The sequence below is a fragment of the Pholcus phalangioides genome, unplaced genomic scaffold, assembly GCF_987345545.1.
Source record: "Pholcus phalangioides strain wild (caught in Gottingen) unplaced genomic scaffold, Ppha-v1.0 ptg000017l_1, whole genome shotgun sequence".
In the NCBI taxonomy this organism is placed as follows: Eukaryota; Metazoa; Arthropoda; class Arachnida; order Araneae; family Pholcidae; genus Pholcus; species Pholcus phalangioides.
Window position 1 is genome coordinate 59,992,051 of NW_028301610.1, and position 27,804 is coordinate 60,019,854.

General features: G+C 36.6%; 1 protein-coding gene across 6 annotated transcripts in view; it reads right to left on the reverse strand.

Annotated features, from left to right (window-relative positions):
* Positions 1–27,804, reverse strand: part of LOC149074195 (mitogen-activated protein kinase-binding protein 1-like) — a 413,671-nt gene that overhangs the window by 260,434 nt on the left and 125,433 nt on the right. For all 6 annotated transcript variants that reach the window (XM_089246846.1, XM_089246851.1, XM_089246852.1 and 3 more), the window contains 3 exons: positions 22,351–22,511; positions 12,201–12,279; positions 9,344–9,457 (listed from right to left, as the gene is read on the reverse strand). In XM_089246846.1, coding sequence (XP_089102972.1) covers positions 9,344–9,457; positions 12,201–12,279; positions 22,351–22,511 — 354 coding nt within the window. The remainder of the gene's footprint in view (positions 1–9,343; positions 9,458–12,200; positions 12,280–22,350; positions 22,512–27,804) is intronic.

The following is a 27,804-nucleotide window of genomic DNA, read 5'->3' on the forward strand; positions in this document are numbered from 1 at the left end:
GATTCTAGAGTTATGGGTGTTGACTGTTCCATTCAATATAAAATGAGCCACATCTGTCCATACGATACTGAGCAGCTATTGTGGATCTTCGTTGATTTTCAACAAAGTCCAATTTGCAAATTCCTCTAGCTTAGCTGCGTCATTTGGTAAGATTTGTTGCTGTGATTGCAACTTGCAGGGGTACAAGTGTAACAAACCACGAAGAATGCAGGATATCAATGTCTTCAGTATACCAGTGTTACGTGTCAGTTATCATGCGCTACTTACAACACTTTTTGATTTTTCCCTTAGAGTATCCCATTTGCAAAGCCACAGTGGAGGTATGGACCTCTGATAAACATGGTGCACCACTGCGATGCCAATGACACAAACTTCCCATTTTTTCAAAATGTTATATCAAGTAAACCAGTCCGGCAGGAATGGTTGGACCTGAACATTTCTTCTATCTCTTCGGTGTCCAAAAACATTAATAAAGCTTCAGCTGGCAATTTGTGGCAACTTCACCAATAATGCTTTATCCACCAATGTCAACACCACAATGAAAATCTTATGTAACTGCCAGAAATGAACTGTTAATCATACACCCTGCATTTTATAGACTCGATGCAAAAGCAAGTTGCTTTAAATATGCAGATCAGAGTCTTTTTAAGTCCTGAGTCTTTATTAACAAAAATCTGAACTGAATTCCTTTTCTGTACCAAAAAATCCCCCTTCGTGAGATCAACATTTTTGCAAACTGCATCCAAATATACCCACTCCTCTAACTCTTTTATGAATTTTTAAACTATTTATGAATTTATGGGCCATGGTAAATGAAATGCTTATAAATTCAAATTTTAGAAATGAGGTGCCCATAAAGAATAAATCGTGCCATATAAAAAAAATGTCTGCATGTATTATATGTGGGAAAAACTGCAGTTAATGCGGTAATAACTGAAGACATCTAATATGACTTTGAAAAAAAAAAAAACATTGACATGATCATTCTCAGTGAATTTTCCCATAATGTCTCTCTAGCCTCTGTGGATAAGAGAAAAAAAACATTATGGAGGTTTTGATAACTGGCTGATGCAAACATAAATCCAGGAAAGAAAATTCAACTGGCCTTGCTGGGAATCTAACCCATATCCGCTCACTTACTGAGTGAGCATCCTAGACTACAAAATCAACGAATCCTTTATCCTTAGAGCTCTAGTGCAGTGATGCGCAAATATTTTGGAGCGCAACTCTTTTTTGACCAAAAAAACTTATCGGCGACATCCAACATACGTTGACCTCAGTAAATGTGCTGTTAATCAAAAGAATCACTTTGCCCAAAACTATAGAAATATTCACAACGTGATGAGGACAAATGGCATTTCATAACCCACTGACATATGTTTTGGCACTCATGGGTGCCGTTATCAAAAAAGATGGAAAAACATGTTCTGTCTCAACAAAAAAAAAGTGGTCAGAATGAAAGAACAGTGGAAGTTGTTTCCTTCACTTCAGTATTTTTAACAATTATGACATCAAAACTGATAATAAAAATACTGAAGTGAAGGAAATAACTCTAACCACTTTTTTTTTTCGTTGGGACAGAACGTGTTTATCCACCTTGATAACAGCACTCATGAGTGTCCCATAAAATAAATTCTATAAAATCTGTCTTGAAAGCACTTTTCGGAATGCATGTTTCAATTTTAATTAGGTCATATTGACTTCCAAGATATTCAATTTTTTCTAATATCATAAATACTTACTTCGCTTTTTGATGTACTTAGTATCCCTTATAGAAGATGGAAATGTAGTGAGGTGTATGGTCCTTGATTTTTGTATACAGGGTGATTAAGAAAGAATCATTCAATTTTAAAATGATTCTACACTTAAAACATTAACAAAAACTGCTAATAAAATGTAGACACATTTCCCCCCATATATTCACATATTACTTATCATTCTATTTTTTTTTAATGTTTAAGAAATAAACAATTTTGAAATCAGGGGATTCTCTGTCACCCTATAAAAATATTAACTTGATATCTTCCACCACATGCCAGAAGCACGAATGTACAATATTTCCTTCATTTTATTATTTGTTTGCATACCTTGTTTTGCAATCTAAGTTGCACCTGAAACCCAAATGTGTATCCCTATTGAAACACACATTACAAAACATTTCAGAAAAATAACTTCAAGCAAAACACTTGGGTATGCCTGAGGAACCCTGAGCATGTATAATGTGGATTGATCTTAATGCTTGGGTCTTATCTTCTAATTTTGAATACAAGCTTGATCACCCCGGATATGGAAAGTCAAATGATATTGCAAATCTTAAAAAAAAAAAATTGGTTTAGTGGTTCTCATTATCGACAATGCACCTGGTCACCCTCCTGTTACTCTTCACCCTTTAAAAGTGACATTGGCAAGATATTTTTCTTTCTTAAAAGCCTTTTATTTTAGTGTTGATGAGACAAAATACTTGGTAGAGAGATTTAAAAAATTTGTAAAGTTGATTTCTCAATGGAATAATTTCCTATATACCCCTTGGTTTGCACCTGCTGAATCCTAATACATCCTACTTCATTAAAAAACTGACATTTTGAAGGTGGTTTAAATCCAGAGGGTTTTGGCTGTGCCACTTAAAGGGTTAATTAATTTTGACCCCCAGATGAAAGATGTTTTCTCTTGCTTCCAAACAAAAGCATCATAGTTCAACCAATGAAGGTGCCATCAAAACATTCAAAGCACTCTGCACATAGCATATTTGTGCACAGATTTTGCAGTCAGAAAAGTCTGCTAGATTGTACAAAGTAGTCTACATAGAAAAAAATAATCTTTGGTATTTTAATATTTCACATAAAAAAAACCAACTATTTAACTAACTCCTTGCATAACTATCTTTCTACAAACCTAGCCAAATTTTGGAATTTTCTTCTCCACAAATCTGCTGATCATTATTCCCTCAAAATTTCAGCCAAACTTCTTACTTCTCTCCTTGATATTGCCTTCGAATTCAATAGGAAAAAATTTCACTTCTGTTTTCTCTTCTAAACCCAACCCCCCCCCTCAATACTCCTTCTCCGACTCCCTTTATACCTCTAGTCTGATTTTTTTTTCCAAAGCAGGCCTTTCGAATCTATTGAAAAAATTGAAACCATACTCCACTGGCGTAGATGGGATCCTAAATCATATTCTGAAATTCTGAGCAGATGAAATTTCCAACTATCTTTTAATTATTTTCAATGTTTGATTGAATACCTCCTGCTTGTCCCAGACTGGAAAATTAATAAAATAATACCTATTCACAAATCAGGTCCACCTAGGGCGTAGCCAGGGGGGGGGGGGACTTGGGGGTCTGGTCCCCCCCCCGAAATGTGAGAAAATGACCGAAAAAAGGGAAAAAGATGGCCAAATCCATTGTTCTGTCACTTTGGTCCCCCCCCGAAATGAAAGTGGTCCCCCCCCGAACGAAATTTCTGGCTACGCCCCTGAGGTCCACCCTCTAATCCCCTGAATTTTAGACCAATCACAATCACCTCTACCTGCTCCAAACTTTTCGAGCACATAGTTGCCAAGAAAATCTATTCACACCTTGACTCAATTACCGTATATACTCGTGTATAAACTGAGTTTTTTTTGGAAAAATTTGTTCCTCAAGTGGGGGGCAGGGGGGTCGGCTTATACTCGGGTCAGTTTTTGATGAGAAAATATCGACTCCACAATCAGTCATTTTTGTAGCAGTGTTCGAGAAAACGGAATTATTGGTATGGGATATGTTCAAACCCCACAGAACAGATAATGTCAAAGCCGAGGCAAAGAAATCAAAAACATCATTGACTTTGATACCAGGTGGGCTAACGTCGATTGTACAGCCTTTACATGTGAGCATCAACAAGCCTTTCAAAGACTATTTGAGGGATTTGTGGTTTACTCATCCATTTGTCAAATGCGTGAGTTCCGATGCTGAAGAAACCTGGCATTAGCCTAGTGTGCCACTGGGTACATGAAGCGTGAAATTCTGTTTCCACCGAAATTATCATCCGATCCTTCACCAGCAATGCGATGGACAGAACTGAAGATATCCTCTTTGAAAGTGACAATGGCGATGAGACAGCCCAGATGATGATAAAAACGAAGATGCCACACCCCCTATGATAATCTGATGGATTACCGTGAGCTTGGAGACTTAGAAGACACGGATTAAAAAGTTTGAATCATTTTCCATTGTAAACTTCTGCAAGCTATTCATTTTGGATGAAAATATAAAAAATTTTTCCCGTGAAATGCACTAATTTTTTTGGTCGGCTTATACACAGGTTCTCAATCTATTGCGGTTTAAGTGGTGCTGAAGTGGGGGGGGGGGGGGAAGATGGCTTATACATGAGTTATATATGGTAACTTCTTTTTTCCTGATGAACATGGCTTTAGATCATCACTATCCGTTTCCAACTAATTAGCCCTTTTTATTCATGACTTATCTAATAGTATTGACAACAACCTACCACTTGATATCGTATACTTGGATTTTTCCAAAGCATTTGACAGGGTGCCCTATAGAAAACTTCTTCTTTAACTCCAAAAGCTTGGCTTATGCGTAAATTACTGAAATGGGTGGAGGCCTTCCTTGTTGATCGCAGTCAGTTTGTCTGTTTCAAGAACGAAAACTCCTCATACCTCCGAGTTAAGTCTGGCACGCCTCAGGGATCGGTCCTCTCTCCTTTATTATTTCTAATTTATATTAATGACCTACCATTATTAATCAATTGCTCCATCAGAATTTTTGCTGATGATTGCATTATTTATCAAAGAATTTACAGCAGACTCGACAAGATTCTCTCCAGCACAACCTCAACACTATATCCAAATGGTGCTTGTCTTTGGAACTGCCCCTAAACATCTAAAAAACAGTCTCTTCATGAAACTTACCCGTAAAAGATCTCCCCTTGAATTTCCTTACTTAATAATTCTTTAATCACAGAGATGTCCCGTTACAAATACCTGGGTGGGATAATTTCTGCCGACCTTCGTTGGAACCTCCACATGGATTATATATTTCAAAAATGCCTTCAAAAACTTTTTTTCTTCATCATAACTGAAAATATTCCACCCGCAACCTTCAAAACATCTATGTTTCAAACTTATATCCTTCCTGTCTTCCCCTATCCTTGCAAAATTTTGGCTCCCTATACACAAAGCAATATACACTGCTGGCCACCCAAATTACAACACCAAGAAAGACAAGAGATATCGCAACAATATTTATTTTGTAGATAACATGTTGACCAAGCATCAAATGATTAAATTTATAGACTTCTGTGAAGTATGGTTCCTGCCAAAATCAGTAGCCAGAGTAGCCGCCATTGTTGGAGATCACCGCTGCCACACGCCTCGGCATTGATTCAAAGAGACTTTGGATGTGTTCTTGGGGTACAGCAGACCAAGCAGCTTCCACGCGTTGCCAAAGTTGATCTGGTGTGGCAGCTGGGGATGTAATCTGGGTCAATCGTTGAGCAACCATGGACCACATGTTTTCTATTGGCGAAAGATCCGGAGAGCGAGCTGGCTAGGGAAGCAATTCAATCTGGCGATTGACGAAGAACCTTTGGACAATGCGTGCCACGTGTGGTCGCGCATTATCCTGTTGAAATATGGCTGTGGGCAAACCCTGAAGGTAAGGAAGGACAACTGGCTCCAACACCTCGGAGATGTAGCGCTGGCTTTTTAAAGTACCGGCAATGCGTACTAGAGGAGTGCGAGAGTGATATCCAATACCGCCCCATACCATAATACCCGGTGCAGGACCAGTGTGGCGGTGCATAACGCAGCTGTTCAGCATCCTCTCTCCACGGTGTCTCCAGACTCGAATCCGACCATCGTGGTGTTGCAGACAGAAGCGTGACTCGTCAGTAAAGACAATTTCATTCCATTGTGCCGTCCACATCCTTCTTTCATCGCACCATTGGCGGCGGAGACGTCTGTGGTTCTGCGTCAAGGGTAGACGAAGCAATGGACGTCTTGCGGACAGACCACTCTGCTGTAAACGGCGTCGAATGGTACGCGCAGACACTGGATGATGCGGTACAGACTGAATGTGCTGTGCTATGGTTCGTGATGTGGCTGAGCGATCCGTCACTGCCATACGCACAATACGCCTGTCATCACGTGAAGTGGTGCACTGAGGTGGATGCGATCGAACACGTCGGTCCGTCGTACCCTCCTGCATCCAACGATCACATATCCGCATTACAGTTGTTTGGTTTCGTCCAACACGACTACCGATTTCCCTGAAAGATAATCCACAATCTCGGTAGGCCACTATCCTTCCTCTGTCGAACTCGGATACTTGATCAAAAGATGATCGCTGTTTTCTACGAGGCATAATTGATCGTTTTTTTGAAAAAACCACAAGAAAAACACAATTGCCGTACTTCAAATCGTCGAAATCTCCAAGCCTTAAATAGCGCTTTGAAGTGGCGCCACAGGCGCGCGTGATGTGCGTCTGCGCTGAAATTCTAATCATTTGCATATCTCACCTCCGCTAATGCATGTTGTAAATTTCATATTATTTGCATGCTTCCTTCAGGGTGTTGCATTTACGGTGGCCAGCAGTGTAGATAAGCTGGAATCTATCCAAAATAAATCTACCTGTTTTATTTTAAACTGCTGGTCTTCCTCTGTTTCCATCACACAGCTCAAATGCCAACTTAATATCCTCCCACTTACCTCCCGTAGATATATCGCTCGCGTATCATTACTTTTCAAAATTATCCATGGCTATCGTAACATTGACATTAACCACATTCTAATCAAATCTTCAAATTTTTCCAATAGACTCAATCACTCCCAAAAATTGAAACCTTTTTTTGCATCCACAGATTGCTTCAAATTTAGTTTTTCCCCCGTACAGTTATTGATTGGAACAAACTTCCATCAAATTCTGTAGACTGAACTTCAAACTCTGATTTTTTATGTAGCATCAATCGCCTATGTCAAATCCCATCACCACACCCTCTTGTATAGGCCTTGGCCAAACAATATTGTATAAATAAATACATCAAGAATAACTTCAATTTCTACAACAGTTAATTTAAACAGACTGATGTTTCTGTAAAATTCTGATCCCAATCAATAAATATTTAATGTACAAAATTTTAACCTGACTTATGCTAATTTGACTTAGGCACATACTGTCAATATGTTTTAAAAACAGCATTGGAAGTACTAAAATCATATCGACTGTAATAAATGCAATCCATAAAACATGGAACATCTATATATACATTAGAGCGGCCCTTATTTTTTGATTTTTTAATTTCTATTCACACAACCCTTTTTTTATTTTTTTAATTCAAGGAACAATTAGAAACCTCATATGCTCAAATCAGAGGTTTAGATCCCATGCCTCATCGTGGTAGAAGTGGGAAGCCAGTGGGTACCAAAGCACTTAAAGGTAAAGCAATCACTTCAATGGTGAAGCCGGTCATAAGCTTGTGCCAAAGTGAGAGTAGTGAAAACTACTACTAAACCACTCATGCACCTTGTCCATATTCCTCTGTGGAACTTCTAACGTAAATGTTGTGAACCTAAACGTGGAATTTGTTTTTGTGTAATGCTTGTCATATGTAGTGTTGCCAGGGTGAAAACTACTATAAGACGCACTGCGCTTGAGCAACTGCCATTTTTTCTCTCAATTTATTTTACCCTTCCCATGTGGTTACTGTTGTAATGCACTGAAAAATTAAAAATTGAAGCACGGTTATCAGGAGCTCATTGAATTATGCATAGTTTTTATTGGAAGGAACTTAGACTCTACTAACAAAATAGGACACCAGGGACTTCACATCATGCTCAGTGTATGGCAAAGTCAATTTACTTGTAAAATGTTTTTATTTAGACAGCAATTGGCTTTAAAAGTGACGAAAAGAATGGTCTGAAGAACATTTGTTAGTTTCTTGTGACGGTGTATGCTAAAGCATGGTTGAAGAGTTCATGAGCAGTTGGTGCTCCATTTAATGATTTGATGTTTTTAAAAAATTTAAAGAAATACCAAAAACATAAATAAGGGCATTTCGTCAGTTGCTATGAAGAAGTTTTGTAGTCACCTGTGGTATGTATGTGGTACATGAAAAGTCAAGTATTCTAGCAATTTTTGAGAAAAATTTTACTATTGCATACAAAAAGCACATTACAGTGAATTTGAAACAGGAAAATCTTAATACTGAAAGTAAATGCATAACTCACCCTAATGAAGTTCACCTTCTTTTAGGTAAGATTTTAATTTTATTACTATCTATTTTATTTATTAAGAGTATTGTACTTTTATTAGATATTCATCTTTGATTTTGTAATGACAGTCAATTTTTATCATTTATCAAATTTTTAACAAGGTTTTCTAATGAATATTTACAAATTAAGTCATTCAGAATTTAGATATATCTAACAATTAGTTAAATGTTTTTTCTCAGAAAATATAACAGAAGACTTCATTGCTCAGAAAATTTTAAATTTATTAAAGAAATTTGATGTCAATATTAGCTTTCTGAATCTTAGTCCAGACCAGTGATTCTCAACGTGGGCGTTAACGCCCCCTGGGGGGGCAATGGAATGTTCCAGGGGGGCGGTAGAAGCTACGGATTTAACATAGGATCCTATGGGGTAGATTGCGTTGGGGGGCGATGGAAGAAAAAAATTTCTGAAGAAGGGGGCGATGGGACAAAAAAGGTTGGAAAACTATGGTCCAGACCTTTGAGATAGGGATGATTCTTATTTAAAGTCACCAGAAACATTCCACAATCTCAATGTTGTTAATGACACAGCCAAAAGAGGGGTGGAAATTGATGCAAGATTTTAATGGGCTCTTAACTGTGGATGACGAGCAGAAGCAATTCTTCTCCAATGTGTCGAAGACCACAGAAAGCAGTACTCGGACTGCAAGAAGGGTACTCTTAAATGAAAATTTATTTAAATATATTGTTAAAAAGGGAATTTGTTGTTTTATATGCCCTTTTAAAGATGTCACTTGATAATTTTATACCAAAATCACATACAATTTCTTAATATGAGTAATAAATACATTTTCAAATGTTTAATTTTTAGCAAAATTTTTCTCCTACATCTTTATTCAATCAAGCTCAATGAGGTTAACTTTTATATATTGGAGAAATATTTGGTATACTTTCACATTATGGTAAAAAAAAATTATGGGGTGTGAGCTTAAAAAATTTCTAATTTCTTCTAATAATTTTTCACCATTATAACAAGGGCCACCCTAATATACATAAATCAAAAAGGATCATGAATCATTAAAAACGAAAAATTAATATCAAAAGATCAATGAGCAATTACCTAAAATGCAACTTACTTCTATACCCCATATGCATGCACTGTGATACAAAAAAGAATATGATTTTCCTATTTTCTTCATGTCTTTTATGTCCCAAACATATAAACTATGATCATTATATATACAGGTTACCTAGAAGTGAAATGAAACACGAATCTTCATTTACACTTGTATGCAAAACTTGAGAACTGAATCATTAAATCAGCCATAAAAATTAACACAAAAGCTTACGCTTTAGATAACTGAACATGATAGGCAGACATGAATGCCTATCGATTTGCATATGACAAATGTTTGAAAAAATATACACAATAAGAATTAAATAATTCTAAAATTTTAGATTCAAATGTTAAAAATGTGGGGTTCCCCCCCCCCCTCCTCTTTCTTCTTTCATTCTTCTCTTTTCCCTTAAAAAAAAGAATCAGCTCTTGAAACTCTGATTACTGACATAGAGTTGAAAACATCTAAGAAAGAGACATTCTTTATATTAATGCCAAGGCGAACTTCGGAAACAGTGCACATCACAAAGACAATACTTTCCTTTCATTATAATAATAGACAAGTAGCATCTAGTATGACACTCTGAGTTGAGACATTACAATCAACCTCAACTTCAGCAATTGGCGGTGGTTACAGTATGGAGATGTTTTTGTGTTTTCGTCAGCCTACAACCCATCAAAGAAAGAGACTTTAACATATTAATGAAGAGAGGAACTTTGGAAAGAAAAACTAGTAGTTTTAACCAAGAATTGAACCCAGGCCATCTTGTAATCCAAGCAGTTAATAAGTTATAAAAATTTGATATTACATTCAGACCTTCGTATAACATTTCTACTACTTTTACTCAAATACAAAGACCACAACAGACAAAATGCCTAAAATTAATTAGTAATGTTTCATATTTGCATGAATGTTCCTGAGGCAATGAAATTTTGTATGGTGAAGGGGGAAAAATACTTTAAAATATGAAATAGATGACACTGTACTAATAAAGCATATGGGAAATTTGCTTGCAGAATGGATATGATTGCCAGTTAAGGCAAAATGATAATGCAATTAGCATGTTACGATTTCGTAATTCATGGTTCATGGAAACATTGCAAAAATGAAGTCATTTAACCAGTCAAGTGGTAATTACGCATATGTGGGTCAAACTGTTTCCAACCCTTGAGTGGTGTTGACGAATATATGGGTCTTGGAGGATCTATTCCTTCCCCCTTTACCTGTTGTATTTTGACTGACACCTTCAATGCCTCATTTGTAATTATGCTTCATTAAACTTATTGTATTTGCCTAGTTTTTATCACATGCAAAATAGCATCCTAATTAGACGTACTAAGTAACTGGAGAAAACATCTTTATTATAGGGTTAATAATTAATAGCATTAAGAATTTTCAAATGCAAAATATTTCCTTGAGTTAAGCTATAAAATAACTAAATTGCAAAAGTTAATTTTTATTAAAATTTAAGAAATATTTATAGATTAATTAATATGGGAATTTTGTTGATTACATTAATAAACATTTTATTTTAATTATTTTAGAAGTTTTGAATGATTTTTTAGAAATTTTATTGTTTTTAATGTAAATGCTATTAAAACCGGTGTTTTTTGTTTTAAATGGTTTTTTTACTAACCCTGATCAGGGTCAAATTGATCAGGAGCATAAACACACTCAAAACAGCAAATTTTAAAAGCTACTTACTTTGGGGGTTGCTGTTGAAATTCATTTCTGACAATTGAAAAAAAAACTTACGAATAAAGTCAGAATGCATGAAATAATTAATTGATAGAAGTTTGTTTGATACGTCCAACATTTTTATCAAATTCTATTGAAACTGTCACTTTTTCGCTAATCGAAAAACTTTTTCTCTTCAGATGGCCCATCATTCTTTGCTCAAGACAGAGCACTAACTTGAAGTAACTAATTTTTACTTAAAATCTAAGTAAGTGGACAGCACAATGGTTTATGGTATTAGTGTTACACTAATTGCTGAAACCTCCCTAAATATGTTCTGTGAATGACTATATCATTTCTTTTACTAAAAAAAACCAGATTTCTGTTCTTTTTTTGTTTGTCTCTAAAGAATGGCTGAAGGTATATTCCTGGGAAGCCAAATATTTGGATTGTGGTTTGGGTGACGAGAAATAAGTCAATAATTATCAAAAATAATATATTTTTTGATAATTCAAAAAATATTTGTTTTATCCCAAGGTTTTTTATTCATTAAATAGAGGTTTGACCCCAATTTTTTGCCAGAATTTGAGAAACACCTTGAAAAAAAATCAAGGTGTTTAATTGGAGTTTCATAAATGTAATTTATGCAAGTAAATGTAATTTATTCCAACTGTAATTTTAGTTTACGTGGCACACAGCTAACAAATATAATTTTTTTCTACTCAACAAATTGCATAATAATATGTTTGATCTTGTCCTTTCTTGCAGTTGGCACTCTGTGAATGGCAGTGCCATCTTAACGCATGGGGCCCACCCGGGCACGGCCCTGGGGTCTCAAGAGAAAAGGGACCTCACAAAAATGAAATGTGGTTGAAATTTCCGAGAATTCACCACATAGGGCCTCAGAAAAATCATTTGGCTCGGGGGCCCACGATGCTCTTAAGACAACCCTGGTGAATGGTAGTTACTCTCTCAGCTAGATCTAGCTTCAAGTGGTGAAATACAGCTGTCTAAATAATTTCAATAACATGTTTCAATACAATAGCTTATTTACATTTATTTATTGATTTCTATCTTTAATTAATACATAAATGAAATTTTCTTTATTTTATGTAACAATAATTTTGTTAATTTAACAAATTTGGTTAAGTTTAAAAAAATAATTCTTCAAGTACTAAACACTGATAAAATACAATACCTTTTTATTGACTTCATCAAGAGTGATCGCTATGGTGTCTGGATACTTGTTAGTTGATGGATGTGGAGTGATTGGCTTGCTGTTGAATAAAAAACTTCTAATACAACTAATATTTTATAATGTCAATTTTTGTTCCAAAATTCACTAAATTATACAGAAATAAAAATTAGAGGGTAATACACATAAGAGAAATTTTATCAAAATTTACATAAATTTAAATACTGTTAACTAGTTTGAACAACTTTTTTGGTTCTGCTGTAGTTTAGTTGAATGCTCAGAATAAGTTAAAATGATTGTCTCCAGCATAAATGACAATTTTATTGCAAACATTGATATGAAGAAATAAATTGTACACAATACAAAATTAAGTTTAAAGTTCTGTTAACATGTTTTACGCATGTTCTATGTAGCTTCTTTTGATGACATTTTGAAACATGTCATTTGTCACTTTGCCTGTGTATTCTTGATGCAGTCTTGGAAATATGGCATACTCACATTAAAAGGAGGTGTAAGGCAGGGGTTCTCAAATTGTGCATTGCCAACCTTTGTTAGGGGCGCCTCAGACAAAAGGTTTTTGAAGAGATTCTTTGTTAAACTGCTCTGGGGATCTGTGGATAAGCATTGATTGATGAAAAAATGCCATGGGTAGAAAAAATATGAGAATCCCTGGCATAAGGTGTAATATAATGTCAGGGGATCTGAATGGCCCCTTACAATAAAGACCACAGCAAATAGCTTTTTCTAGCATTAGACACATGGATGGGAACATTATCATGCTGATAAACCCAATTATGTCCCCCCTAAATTTTCACCAATTAGAATTTAATTTTCCAGTGCATGTATTTTTGTGAGTTCTACTTCCATTTAGAAATGCCCATGATGTTTTTCTATTGAATGCAAAGCTTGCCTCTACCATCTCACATGCTTCCCCCTTTCTTTTTTTCCAAACCCAGCACAACTACACTCTATCACTGTGGGGCAATTTGCTACCAGAGAAGTTGAGCCAAAAGTGTGCATGTGTACATAACAGTGCAGGTGCCTGTATAGTTTTTTTGCGTTAATTTTTTAGTGCTGCCATCTATTTTTCCACCTATTAGTCAAAAAGTAGTGATTGAATATTTGTATCATTGTAGGTCTGTTGCACTCTGTGGCGAGACGTTTTAACGGGGACCTCAGCTTTCACATCTCGAAATTGGGAACAACAGAAAACTTCAAAGTGTGAATGCGCACCAATCTTCCTATTAAAAAGTCTCGCCACAGAGAGCTAGCTTTCATCCTGATGCCTACTAAAATATTAGCAAGGCTGTTATCTCAAATCGTGACAATCTTTTGCATATATCCATTGGGAATATCTGAATTTCATTTCTTTTTGTCATCAAATGTAACACTGATTCATTTGTCTCTATAAGTTATGTGATTTTGAGCCCACCCTAACCTCTTATTCAGAGGTGCTGCTGAAGTGCTATAGCAAGTTAAATACCCAGAATTTAAAAAAAAAGGACACATAAATTTGGTTCACGCATCCTGTCCAGTTCCAAGAAGAAAAAAAAAACAGAAAGAAAAACCTTAGACTTTTCTTTTTCCCCTCTTTATATCGTCTATCATAATCACTTGAAAAGTAGTTTTACCACTGAAGTACAAATGAAGCATTTCACTGTTCTATATTATATTGATATAACCCACAGTTGTTGAAGAGTTAGATAAGATATCTAGAGTTGCGTCCTTGAATGAAGAGCTGTATATCAAATTTTCTAATTTTGGAGAATTTTTCCCCCCTGCGAATTACATACCTGAAATTATGGTACTTCTGCAGCTATCTACCAGCATTTAAAGACAGTCTTTTCTGACTAAATTCACCTGAATCCTACAAGATTGTAAAAATATGGATTTTTTTAAAAGATGGTAAAGGATTGGATGCCCATTCAAATTGTAAAATATTTCTCAGGACTGTTCAGGGTGGGGGGGGGGGGGAAACTGATTCTATAAAAACGTAACCCTGAATATCCACAGTTTTGTTGTCTAGCTGCTATGTGGTCATCACATTTTTTGCATTGCCAAAATCAGTGATGTGTACACAGAATAAGCTTTTGGAAGGGTGCAAGGATTTCTTACACAGAAATTTTAGGTCACTAACACTCAAAAACAATTTTAAATTAACAGATAGTATAAGAATATATATTTCTTCAATATTTTAATACCCTACAAAAAGTATTTAAAAATATTTTCAATTTTTGATCTTGGGGGAGATGGCACAGCCCCCCATGCCCTCCTTGAATTTTGCTTTTGGTGAAACCCACAATTGCGCAGTGGTAATCATTTAAATACAATTTTCTAAGGTTTTTCAACTTTGAATTGGCTATTCCCCTTTGAAAAAAAAAGCTTTGTGCCACGACGATCACACAGACCTACCACACAAATATGTATATGCACTCGACGCTCGATATAATGACCCCCTTAGCACCATTGAAAAAGGGTGTTATATTGGGATGGTCGTTATATCAACAGTAAAACAAATATAATAGTCATTCTATGAAAATATTTGGGACTTATCCTACCCGTCATTGTAATGGAATGAATGGTCACTATAACATGGGGTCGTTATAAGAAGTGTCGACTGTATTGAATTTCAAATCCACACATTAGCAATTTGAAGGAAAGATGACACTACCTACTAAACACAACATTCCAAACGCTGGAGAGACACACAAGCACACTGTTAAGTTTCACCAACACAATAACCCAAGTGCTCCCATAACACAAATAATTGACAGAGCTTATTCAGGTGTGAAAATATGTGGCAGTAAATAAGAGGTAGATCAGAGTTGTGGACCATCGGGGGGGGGGGGGAAAGAAAAATATTCCACCAGGAAATCCCTTTGAAAGGATTTATATGAATAAACATCTCTCAGCATCATTTGCTTTAAATTTAATCAGAAGATATTACTGAAAGAGCTAAAGTTTTCCAAAATGGAAAATCAGCCAGAAGAGAATTTATAGATTGATCTATTAGTATATATATATAAATGTGCCTAACTTAATTATATTTGTTTTAGATTTATTTCATGTGTTAAATTCTCAATGCTAATTTGTTTCTTTGCAAGCTTTTTCTACTAGTACATGATGAAAGTAAAAGAACCTAGTTATAAGCTGGTAAATTAACCTTTTTTTTTCAATGAACCTTTGGATTGAACATTTATCTAGAAGTGAATGAATTATTTGATTCACAGGGATACACCAGTGAATGATGGGGGGGGGGGGGCAAATACTATAATTTTTTTTTAGAGAGAAGGATCCGCCTCTTTTTTCAAAAAGAGCCCAGATTTTACCAATAACCTGGGTCCCGGGACCCAAGTAAATTAGACTACAGCGGCACCTCTGCTTACTTATGTGTTGCTTTGAGAGAGTTAGTTGACACTATTTTATTATGCACTATAAAGCCACTTTACGTGATTAGTCTTATAATAGTATTTTTTAATATTTCTCTCTCTTCTCGTTACTATGTATTTAGCTAGCGCCATTGGTAGCTATACATAGAGCTCATTAAGCTTTAGTAAACCAGGGCTTTCCCGGGTCAGATATCATGGGATCTATGAAAGTGAGATGAAGTGAACAATACATGATCAGAGTTCATCAGATAATGTGTTGGATGCTGAAGGTCACAGAAGAACAAAGCCCCCATAAATGCTTCCTGAATGTAGTTACCACAACATGAAATATTTTCAAGTTGGGTGATTGTTGTATAGTAGACCCAATGTTTCATCAGACACTCTTGGTTGTTAACTTTTCCACGGCATAGTATAAATCCCTAAATCCATATGTAAAATGCCATATCTTTTCGCTGATGATATGAATGAAGCTAATGGGAATGATTGGGAATCCAAGTGATAGGAGTTGCTACACAGGAACTTGAATATGATTACAGCATGATTCAATTAATGGATCACGAGTTTCAGCGTTTACAAGCACATGGTCACTCATTTTGGTTTGAACAACTCACATTATCAACTTACAAGTTAAATAGAAATATTATTCCAGATGCCAATAAGATCGCTGATTTGGGAATTCACATTGAGCAGACATCCATAATTTTTTTATAGGCTGTGTATTATATTTTATCAATAGTTTGTAGTTTTCTTTTCATGATAATTGCTCTTATTTTGGGTGTATTTCAAGCAATGACATTTGCATTTTTATGGGTTTTTTCTTTTACAGCCACCTTGTTGAGCATTTTGCCTGTTGTGGTCTTCATATTTATATCCATTTTTTTAATGTAGGTTTTCTATGATTTTCAGCAGGTATAAAATAAGGGATACAGGGAAAAGGGTATCATTGAGAAATCAACTGAACAAAATATTTGGGCTTCTCATTGCTAAAATATGAGGCTTTTAAAAAAGCAAGAAATATCTTTTCAATGCCACTAAAGAGGGTAGGTACCAGTTCTGCTATACGAAAGAAACCTATTTAGAGCTATCCGTAAGTCCATTGCATTCAAAATAATGCAATAGTTGCAGAAGGGCGTGCCTCGGCACATCTCGTTCTGGTGATATTCAAAGGTCGTCACGATCTTATCAGACATGTGGAGTGATCGGTAGCCAGACCAGCTGCCTTTGGGCCTTTCTCGCTGTTCACCACCTGCTGTCTTCTACGCAGGTTGGCCTGTGGTATCAGCGGACGCTTCAGGATGCAATACCATCTCCGGGGTTCTCTCCGATCCTAGTGCAGTGAAGGCTGGCGGTCAAAAGTGATATTTTGGACTGGACAATGGATGATCTGAACTAACACGTGAATTTCCAGGCAAGGCGGTGAGAGCGTTCTTTTACTGTGCCAAATAATGTTAAGAGAAAGAAAACTGTGATAATCCTTCGATGAAATTCTAAAAGTTAATTGAATAAATGTTTATTGTTTTATGAATACATAATGTCTTTCATTGTCATCATCCATTCAATGATCACATACTGGATAATTAATTAATAATAAATCCGGGAATGCAACAAATATTTCATCCTTACGTTGCAGCGTGCAGCCACCGTTAAATCCACTCTGCCTACAAGAAAATTGGATATTGAAATGGAATAAAAAAGTACTTCCCTCATTCACATATTGATGCCTTCCTAGTGCATTAAGGAACTTTCAGTGACGAAAAAGGAGAGTGATCCCATAAACCCATTTCTGCAATGGAACAGTATTACAAAGGATAGTGGTCAGTTTCAATGTTAGCAGATTTCTGCTGGATGATCCAGAGAGATGCTCTGGATGTTCCCCACAAGCTACATGCAAAAATACGGCAGTAATTTTAAAATGAAAGTAATATATTGATGGGACCCTGACGTAAAAGTCTGAAATCGTTGACACATAAAAACATAAATGTTCACCTTTTGATATTATCCATCGGCAGCGGTGGCCGTATGGTGCTGATCGTGATGTTGCCGGCCTGCGATTATATGCAAATGAAATTACCTTGAAGCCGATTGGCTTCGTTAGACACGTGCGGTCGGGAGTTTCCGCTTTAAATACTGGCCGTACGTTATAACGCTCTCTTCCTTTGTTGTATTCATTCAACTAAAACCCTCTAGTTGGGCGGGTTGTCCATCTTAAAACCACTTCATTTGGCCTTAGGCTGCGAAAATGATCCAATAGTTGTTCATTATGCAATAGTTGCAATTTTGGGACCTCGGCCGGGATGTTGGAATTTTGGGGGCTCGACCAGTTCTCAGTAAATATAGCAAACGGCGAGTGGAAAATACTTTAGCTTAAAATTTTTTTTTGAAAATTTAACAAATTGATTTTAGAAATGAGTTCAAATAATCATAGTATGCCGCAAATTTCGGGCGATCGTGTGATCAGGGCCAAGTTTTTTGCGTAAATGTGATTTATGTTCTAGCCGTTTCGTGATTTACATTCTAGTCATTTTCAATGTTTGAGACTAAAGGACTTTTCCTCCGGTTGTACGATCCTTTAGGAGAGGGGGATGCCTGTCGAAATTAGTGTATATAATGTGTATTTTGGAGGGAAATGTTATTTCATGAATTTTAGGAGTTTTAGATAATTGTGATATTTAGAGTAATTTCTTTTTGATATTTTGAGATTTAATGTGTTAAAGTAGTAAAGACATTTTTTGAGGTTTTCGGAAGGTTGGTAGGGCAAGGCCCTATAAATATTGTTTGTTTTAATATTGTGATTTCATGCGGGATTTGATAGTATTTCATGCAGGTTTATTTATTGAATTGTAGATTTCATGTTTTTGACAGGTTTCTTTTCCTCCTCGGGTAGTGGATTGTTAGGAAAACCGGGCTTCAGAAAAATTCTTTCTGTTTGCAGGGGGGGGGGGGGGGGGGGGAATTGTAACGTATTGATGGGCACCCGGCATAAAAGTCTGAAATCGTCATTGCATAAAAACATAAATCTTTACCTTTTGATGTTATTCATTGGCAGCGGTGGTTGTATGGCGATGATCAAGGCTGATCGTGATGTTGCCGGCATGCGATTATATGCAAATGAAATTATCTTGAAGCCGATTGGCTTGGTTAGACACGTGCGGTCGGGAGTTTTCCCTTTAAATACCGGCCATACGTTGTAACAATCACTTCCTTTGTTGTATTCATTCAACTAAAACCCTTTAGTTGGGCGGCTGTCCGTCTTAAAACCACTTCATTTGGCCTTAGGCTGGGAAATTGATCAAATAGTTGTTCATTATGCAATAGTTCAATTGTCTAAATTTGTTTCCCGGCAGGTCCGGCACCGGAAAAGTTGTTTTATTTTCATAGTTGAAAAACCCATCGTTAACTGATGTCAGACGAAAAATAACAAAGGAGCTGGCCTCGTCAACGGTATGTGCAATAACACTGCATCTTGTTGATCTGGCCCTCAACCGAGAGGCCTCTGCTGGTGCTAATCCGGCCCTCAACTGAGAGGCCCCTGCTGGTGCTGATCCGGCCCACAACCAAAAGGCCCCCTGGTGCTGACCCGGCTGGGCTACACCGAAGTGGCTACCATAGTCGAGTGTCCGACTGACAGATAATATAAATAGACAGATTATTGACTGACCACAAACTGGTGAGAATATTCCGTTTTGTCAATATTGAATCTAGGGTTTTATGTGTTGAAAAATCTAGTGTTAGATTTATGTAACGTTAGTCCAAACTTAATAAATAACATTTTCATGCGAAAGTTGAGTTGTGATAATTTTCCACTTGTCTCGTTTGCTTCTACAAATTACTGGATATTTCGAATCGGGCAAGCAACTCACATGTTGGGACATTGCAAAAGGCAGCATGTATAAAAAGGAAAGTTTGTTAACTTTTACTTTTATTATTCTCATAGAGTTATATGTAAAATGTAAACAGTGAATATTCAGAAATCTGGGCTAGGAGGCAATTTTAAGTTTAATTTTCATGTTCAGTGACTTGAAATCTATAAACGATGGATATTCTCACCGTTGTAAAATTTTCACAGTTGAACACACCAGACCAGAATTTGATCATTCCGGTGGTTCCTTGCCTCCTGGGGGGGAACTGCCAGCTTACGGGATGCCTGTATGGGCCTATGAAAAAGACAGACAAGGCTGTGCATGTTTGTATCTGGTGTAGTGCATGTACATGTAACAAGAAATTTTAACTACTCCGGGAAATTGGAAAAAGTAAAAAATGTCTGACGTGAGGCAGGTTTTTAAAATTTATAGGTTTCTTTTGAGAACACTCAGGTAATACGAGCAGGCCATCTTCCAATGACCATTTCTAGCATGTTGAAGCATGCTTTCAATCACAAAATCTGTCCCATCCGCATCTGCCATCAGTGCCAGAGACATGGCGATGAGCAATAATTGTCCACACAAAATTTAAAATCTAGGTTAAAAATTATAATAAAAATACTATTAGATAATCTAAATCATGTGTGACTCCCTCCTTTTCAAAGAAAAGGCCCCCCTCAGAGTAAACAAAATAGTAGCAACATTGCTTTACAGATACAAGGCCACAACAGGCAAAATGCCCAACGAGGTGGATAAGAAAAAGATGCCCATAAAAAATATGGATATCATATTCATTAAAAATAAAAATCCAAGAACCAATATAGATACAATAAGATGTTCAATTTAATTTCCAGCCTTTAATGCATTTATAAAAAATTTTTGAGCTGCAATTAAAAATTTTTTAATAAATATCTTTATCATTTCAGCACATTTGTCTTTACTTTATTTATCTCTGTGAGGCTAGTTATCATTAGCTGAAAAATATCTTTTATTGGCACTGAGATTTATTCATCATTTGTCTCCAAAAGTTTTTCAGACATCACATCACTGAATTCTCTCACTTTGCTTGCATAAGAGGGTTTTCTCCCTCAGCCGCACTTCTCATATGTCATGGCAGACCATTATCCCCTTTACTTGCTGTAATAACAGGCTACCTTATATATTTTTTCTTATTCACATTTCTTTTGAACTTACTATTTTAGATTACAATATTACTGATGTTCTCTTCTGGTTTGAAGTTGGTTAATTCCTACATCAAGGACTCTCCCTTGGAAATTTTTTAAAACATGAATGTTTGTTAAGTATTTCACCCCCACGATCATTCAAGCTCGCACTTATAGGGATATGGTTCAATATTAATCTTTAAGTAATCCAGCCGCTGAAGCTAAAAATTTTACTTGCTTTTTGCTGTTCTAGGTATAGTTCTACTAACCATAGTGGTATAGGGACTAATCCTATCTCCTTTACCTGCCCTTATACTATGCATTTGGGAAAGCTTAATTATCTCATAACCAAATCCTTCCAGGGCCTCCTTAATGCCCTCACTCTTAGTGTTCTTATCAAACTTTTTTAGTAGTATCTCAATATTCTTATTGTTTTTCACTGGGTAAGTAAAATATTTTACTGAATTTTATATCTTTGAGTAAAAAATAATTCTTAACTGCAGTAAAATGAATGGTATCCTAGCATGTCAAACTTATACTCTGGGCTACTGCCCTTTCTTCAAACTTGCTCCTACATATCTTCTCCAAATGTTTTACTAAAACACACCTCCAGCTACCACAGTCTGTCAGCACATTACAAGCGGGATCCTCTTTTTTTTTTACTTCCCCTCTCCAAGTTCATTCCCTCAACAGTATCATCAGCAATTTTCTGAGCACCCTGTATTTCTCCTGTGCTCTGCTCTCAAATATACACCCTCTCAACAGCATTGACTGTTTTAACATTATCCACTTTTCCCCCATCCTTTTCAGATAGGTCATCATCACTTCTTGCATTTTTCTCTTTTTCCAGAGTAGTAACCTCGACCGGGTCCCTCATCACCCCCTAACATCGCCTGTATTTATCTAGCACACTACAAAACATTCTTTTCAATTCACCATGTAACCTTTTTCTCAAACCTAATTTAGTGTGTTGCTATCCGCTTTCCCGTATTCCTTCAATGTGCTCCACACATTGAAAATCCCCTTATCCCAGAAACATATCTTAATTAAGTCACAATAGCACTTATAGTATTTATCCATATCATCATACCCTTTAATAATTTCTTCAAATACTTCAATTCTCACTTTCTCACATTTCTTGGACAAGGTCATCACAAAGTGATCCTGAGAATCCGTCGAGTGACTCTCGGGAAGTGCCCCATAAACTTTTCAGTGCACTTCCACAGCAAATCATTTCTTTCTACATTAAGCACCTTATGGTAAAAACATATTTCATGTGTCTTAATACTCCTAGGAGTCTCAGCAACAATAACAGCCTCACTAGCTGAAACATCCCTATCCTTATTTAATCTAGTATTTACATTACCAACATAGCTAAAAATTTTATTATTACAATTCTTATCGCTCATCGCACACATCTCCAACACCAAAAACAGAAGCAAAAATGGGACTTACCCCTATCCAGAGTGTCCGTCCAGGTCCTCAATAAACCTCTGTCCATGACGACTCCCCAGAAGAGGCAACTGTTGAACAGTGTAATCAGGAGTTGAGTATATTTCATATTACTGCATCAAGTCTTCATTCAGAAATTAAATTAAAAAAATGAACTAGCATTCTTATAGTATTATATATAGCCATTAAAATTCATTCATGTTAAAAAAAGACTGCAGTTTTTTTGGACTGATATTCAATGATAATAAAAATTGTTATAATTATGCATATATTATATTTTTCAAGTTACCTTCCTACAGCACCACGTGCAACATCTATTCCTAGATAATGAGGTCTTGGCAAAGTGCAAATGAAATTAAGATCGTACGGATTGAAGCATCGTATAACACCAGATGCGCACCCTATAAAAATATACTGCTCTCCCACTGTAATACTATTGGCACTTGTGGTCTGAAAAAAAAAAAATAGGCAATAAAACAACTTTGAAAATATATGCAGACATGCCAACATTGGTGTGAAGCTTGCCAGTAGTGGTGATTGTTTGAATGCTTAGCTTTGAAATGGATGTGTACCCCTCTAGGACATCATAATCATAGTACAATAAAAAATAACTCAAAAACTTAATTTTTTTTTTAATTTTAATTGAAGTTCATTAAATACAGCATCTAATAGGCACTGGAACCCAAAGAGTTCAGGCCACATGAGCACACACCCAAAAAAATTAACTTTCTGAGGCCGTTGAGTCCCTTAATAATTCATGAATATTCAATGCAATCCCGACCTGCATGCGCTCTTGAGGGCCATGTATGTGTATGTCTAGCAAACCTAGACCCCCATCCCTGTTTTCTTTGTATCAGAGCTCCTACGACGAAACATTCTCTTAAGTTCATTTCCAGTCCAATGACTTACAGCAGAGTAATATCAGTGGGTAAGGGGTCATTCAAGTATTATGTCAGCATCGCGGGGGGAGGGGTTTCGGATTTGCTGACTTTTGATGACAAGGGGGAAAGGGGTCAAAAATGGCTGAAAATCTGCTTACGTAATACTTGAATGGCCCCTAACATGTTTATTTCTTGGATAAAGTGCACAAGATAAGCCAGACAATAGATTAAGATAATAAATGCTAATAAAAATAGCCAGACTATTTATTCTACTGAACCTCCTACCTCTCCAATACACAATCAACTACTGATCTACTATGAAAAAGGGAAATTTTCCCAGAATCCCCTGGGCATACACTGACTGGAAGATAATGAGTGATGTCACATAATCGCTAATTTACATATACTGATGAAACTTTCTAAAAATGTATATGAACTAATTATCTCTTCAAACAAACTCAAATTAAACAAATATCTCTAATTTGATAAATACAATATATACTTCATTTGAGCAAAAATACATGAATATATAATTCTTCAATCTAACACATTTCTTTCGAAACAAGTTCTGCGAGCTCGACCATGTACTTTTATCGATGTATCGTATAAAAAAATATATCTTACGCCTTATTGAATGCAAGTATTATAGAGGATTCCAAATTACCTAAGATGGGATTGTGGCAATTGTTCATAAATTATCATTAAAGAAAACTCTCACAAAATATAAAACGTATGAACTTATCAGAAATTAGTAGTGATATTTGATATTTACTTACTTTGTTTGTCAAGAAAGTTTAAAATGAAGAGGAGCTTTTTTCAGTTTTGTTGGTAATCTTGCGTTTATAACCGAATGTAGTTTTGTAATACTGTATACAATTCACAAAAATTTGGGTTCTGCCAAGCTCCACTTTTTCCCCCTTCTTTACAGGAAAATGGCACATGAGGAGAGCTGTCCTTAGGACCAAATCGGCGCCTACCATTCTGTACCCTGATTTCTTTATATTCCAATTAGTGACTGCAAACGGATGTTGTTCTGGATTGACCAGCTGCATCTCATTTCGATTCCCAAACAATTAAAAAAATCATGTTGTAATCGAATTCATCCATTTAATTTATAGCCATTTAACACTGTTTCTATCCCCCCAGACAGTCAACCATCAGGAGTGGCTTAAGCTAGGGTGCAAGGGGTGCGGCGCACCCAGGCAGCAAGTTGTAAGGGGCGGCAATGTAGACTTTACTTAAGACCATAAAATTTAACACACACAAAATTCACAAGACATCAGGCTTTTGAGTCGACAACGGAAACGTTGAGAAAATAGATGGCCTGTAATACCAGAAACAAGAATGTAAGCTATCTGGGCTCTCGAAACAAAATCCGTACTAGTGTGAGACTTATTTTTTGTGTCTCCTACCTAAATAAATTATAGAAGGGGCCGTGAAAAATCTGACTGGGGGGGGGGCAAAAGATCCCAGCCTAGGGGCCTATGCCCTTACTCAGAATTTGTTCCACAATAGTGAAATGAAAGCAAAGGAAAAATTTGACTTTTCACTTGTCCAGCCCCTGGAATACTAGAAACACCTTTGGAGAAAAACATTTTCCCCCGTTGGATATCATCTTTACAGGATAAATGATGATGGCTCACTAAGGGCGGTATTCACCGACATGGTTTAAACTATAGTCAATTTTTTGATAAGAGAACCACACGATTGGTTAAATTCAGGTTTTTAACCAATCTGTGTTGATCTCTTATCCAAAAATTGTGACTACAGTTTAAACCATGTCAGTGAATATGGCCCTTAGTGCTCCTTCTAGGATTAAGTTATCTGGCATTATTAAGAATGATATAATAATGCTGGAACAAAAAAAATTCTACTTCAGAAGTGGGACGTATGGTCACACATGTTTTTCACGGTAAACAATAATGTGCGGCTTTCTTTTGGAAAAAAAAATCAGGTTTATTTTTCTCCAGGTCCCCTTCACTGAAGCCCTATCAGCCTCCTGGCAGGGTCGCCATTAGGGGCGGCACATGAGGTTTCGCACACGGGTGGCAGGTAAGCTCGAGCCGCCTCTGTCAATCACAGCCCAAAGACCCGACCAGAGCCAATAAAAGCAACTTTGTTTCAGAAGATTCTTTCTTATATGGCGGGTGTCGTTAAAATTAGAAGATATTTTTTCCCCTCATATTCAGGAAACTTGCATTGTAAAATATATGTTCTGTCTTTACTTTCAAAGAGAGCCAAAATTGAGCTATTGAAATGTTCTTTGTGGTCAGCTGGAAAGCACGGTGAATAACAATGTAAATAGGAGAAGGTTATACAATCATATATTTTTTACTTCAATGGCAGTCTGTGTGGAACAAACACAAAAAATAAAAACAAACAATATGGTTTAATAATTATATATTATTTATGATAAAAATGACACATGGCAATTCCACACGTTTACGAAACGTGAATTAAAAAAAAAGGTTTTTTCTCTTCTTTCTTTCGATACTCCAAAATTTGCAGCCCCTCCGAATTTGCTGCCCTGGGCTATAGCCCGCTCAGCCCCCCTGTAAATACACTACTGCAGACAGCATCATTTTGATTAGATATTTTGCGTTGACATCACATGTAATATTATGTAAATTATGTCCCTGTCATGGCACGTGGGCACATGACGTCACAAGGTATATACAGCCTATATAAGCAAAATGTAACTTCAGTGTGTATTGTTCCTTTCTTATTCCCTCATTTGTTAATGTAACATGTGTAGTCTTGTATTATCATGTTTTTTATATTTAATAAATAATCTAACTTTGTTTTTAAAAGATGTCTTTTATTATGTCCTTTATGGCATTGGCAGTTCTTTTTACATGAAATGGCTGACAATATAAACAGTTTGAGGTATGCCACACTGTGCTAAACTCATCAAGGTTAAACAATTTTTATAATGGTTATGCGCTGCCTCAGAGCCGCAACAAGAAGCTTGGTTAGTAGTGGCAAGCATGCATTTTGGCACCTACTTGTAATGTTAAAAGGGAGGTAAGTGTGAAATTTGTATCCCTTCTGCTCCAGCATCCGGGGCAGTAGACCTGCCTGCTCCCCCTTTTCTCGAACTTTTTCACATGGGTATACAAATTCCTCATTAAGGTAAAGATCGATGTGATTTTTAAAAATAATAAAAATTAGTAAAATACCACTAGGAACTCAAAGACCCAATTTTTTTTTTAAAAAACTGATTTCCATAGTATTGAGAGTATCTCCCGTAGCTCCATAGTTTGCTGCAGCCATCTGTAGAAACTATGGACAATCCGTAGCAGTTGGCAACTGTGTATATGCTACTAGGACATCAAAAATGAAAATCTTTTTAAATATCTTTTGAAGTTATATATCAAACATAAGATTAGGGAGGAGTCATTCAACATATCTAGTAGTTTCTTTGATTTTTGTAAGAGTGATTTTTACTATCTTGTACTGAGTGGAAATGATAATTGAATAAGGAAAATTATCATATTGTTCTGGATAATGCCTCACAAGTCATTGAAATGAGCGGAGGATGAAACAATTTGCAGGACGTCACAGATTTGGTAACAGGAAACAGCTATTTACAGTTATTCATAAGAGCAAACTACAAATAAGAATCTTGCATTGAGGATTAAGACCAACTGACCCCTTTCTCGGGATGGCATCACTTTTCAAAGGTGCGGTCAAAACTTTGAGAACAGGAAGATTCCAGAAAACTCCATTTCCCAGTTTCCAAATTGGCAGTGCCACCCTATGGGCAGAAAAACAATGTTCCTGAAGAATCTGGATGCTTTGCGCTGTACCTTCACATTTCTTGTTTGGCAACAGGACATTGACAAGTTTGTGAATTTTGAGGGGTTCTCGACAAAATGCACTATAGATTATTTACAGGTGAAATATGACGACTATTTACATAATCTTCGTAACACACTGCCTCCTCTTTTAAAATTATTCATCCAGACAATTCAATGTTCAAGTTGGTGGGTCGCATTTTGTCACTCACTGTGGTAGGGAGCCAGTCTGTTAATGTGGACCACCTTGCACTTTGACGATGGAGTTTTTTGAATCCGAATTACCACATCGTTCAGTTTCATCATGACTCTGTAGGGTCCTTCCCAAGATGTCTGTTGCAGCCAAGTCCTTTCTGCCACTTTGGGTTCCAGAGCCAGACGAAATTTTGGAAATCTGTTTTTTCCTGTAACTCAGTCAGTTTGCTCACACTCTGAAACAGTTTCCTCGTCGCCGCTGTGGTGGTCGAGTGGTTATATTGCCGGACTCGTGATGCGAGGATCCGGGTTCGAACCCCACAGTGGTGGTCGGCTGAAGTTGGTTTTCTGTGGTTCCCAACTTCAAGGCGCAAATGCGAGCCGATCTCCCCGTTAAAAAGTCTCGCCACAGAGAGCAACAGTCCTACAACGGTAAATCATTCAACCATAACACTTCACTCATAGTTAGTAAAACTGGGGACAGATGACAGCAGTACACATAACAAGCATTACACAGGAACAAACTTTACGTCAGGTTGCACTACACGTACACGCACATTCCCGCATGTACCGATTCGTTGGGGGGGGGGTTCCGCGGGGGGGGGGTGCATGTGTGGTGTAGCAGTAGTAGGTAGGGGCTCGGGGATCCATGATGTTCTTAAGTCAGCCACCTCGTTGGGCAATTTGCCTGTTGTGGCGTTGTAATTGTATTTGTATTTGTATTTGTATAAACCAGATCTAGATTGACCTTATCCTGTCGGGGGATTTAAAACATATAGCAAAACAATGCAGGATAATTTTGAAGTCATTTATAAACTATATTCATATTATAATATCTTGTTTTTCATGTTGCCACTTTAATGTTTAGAT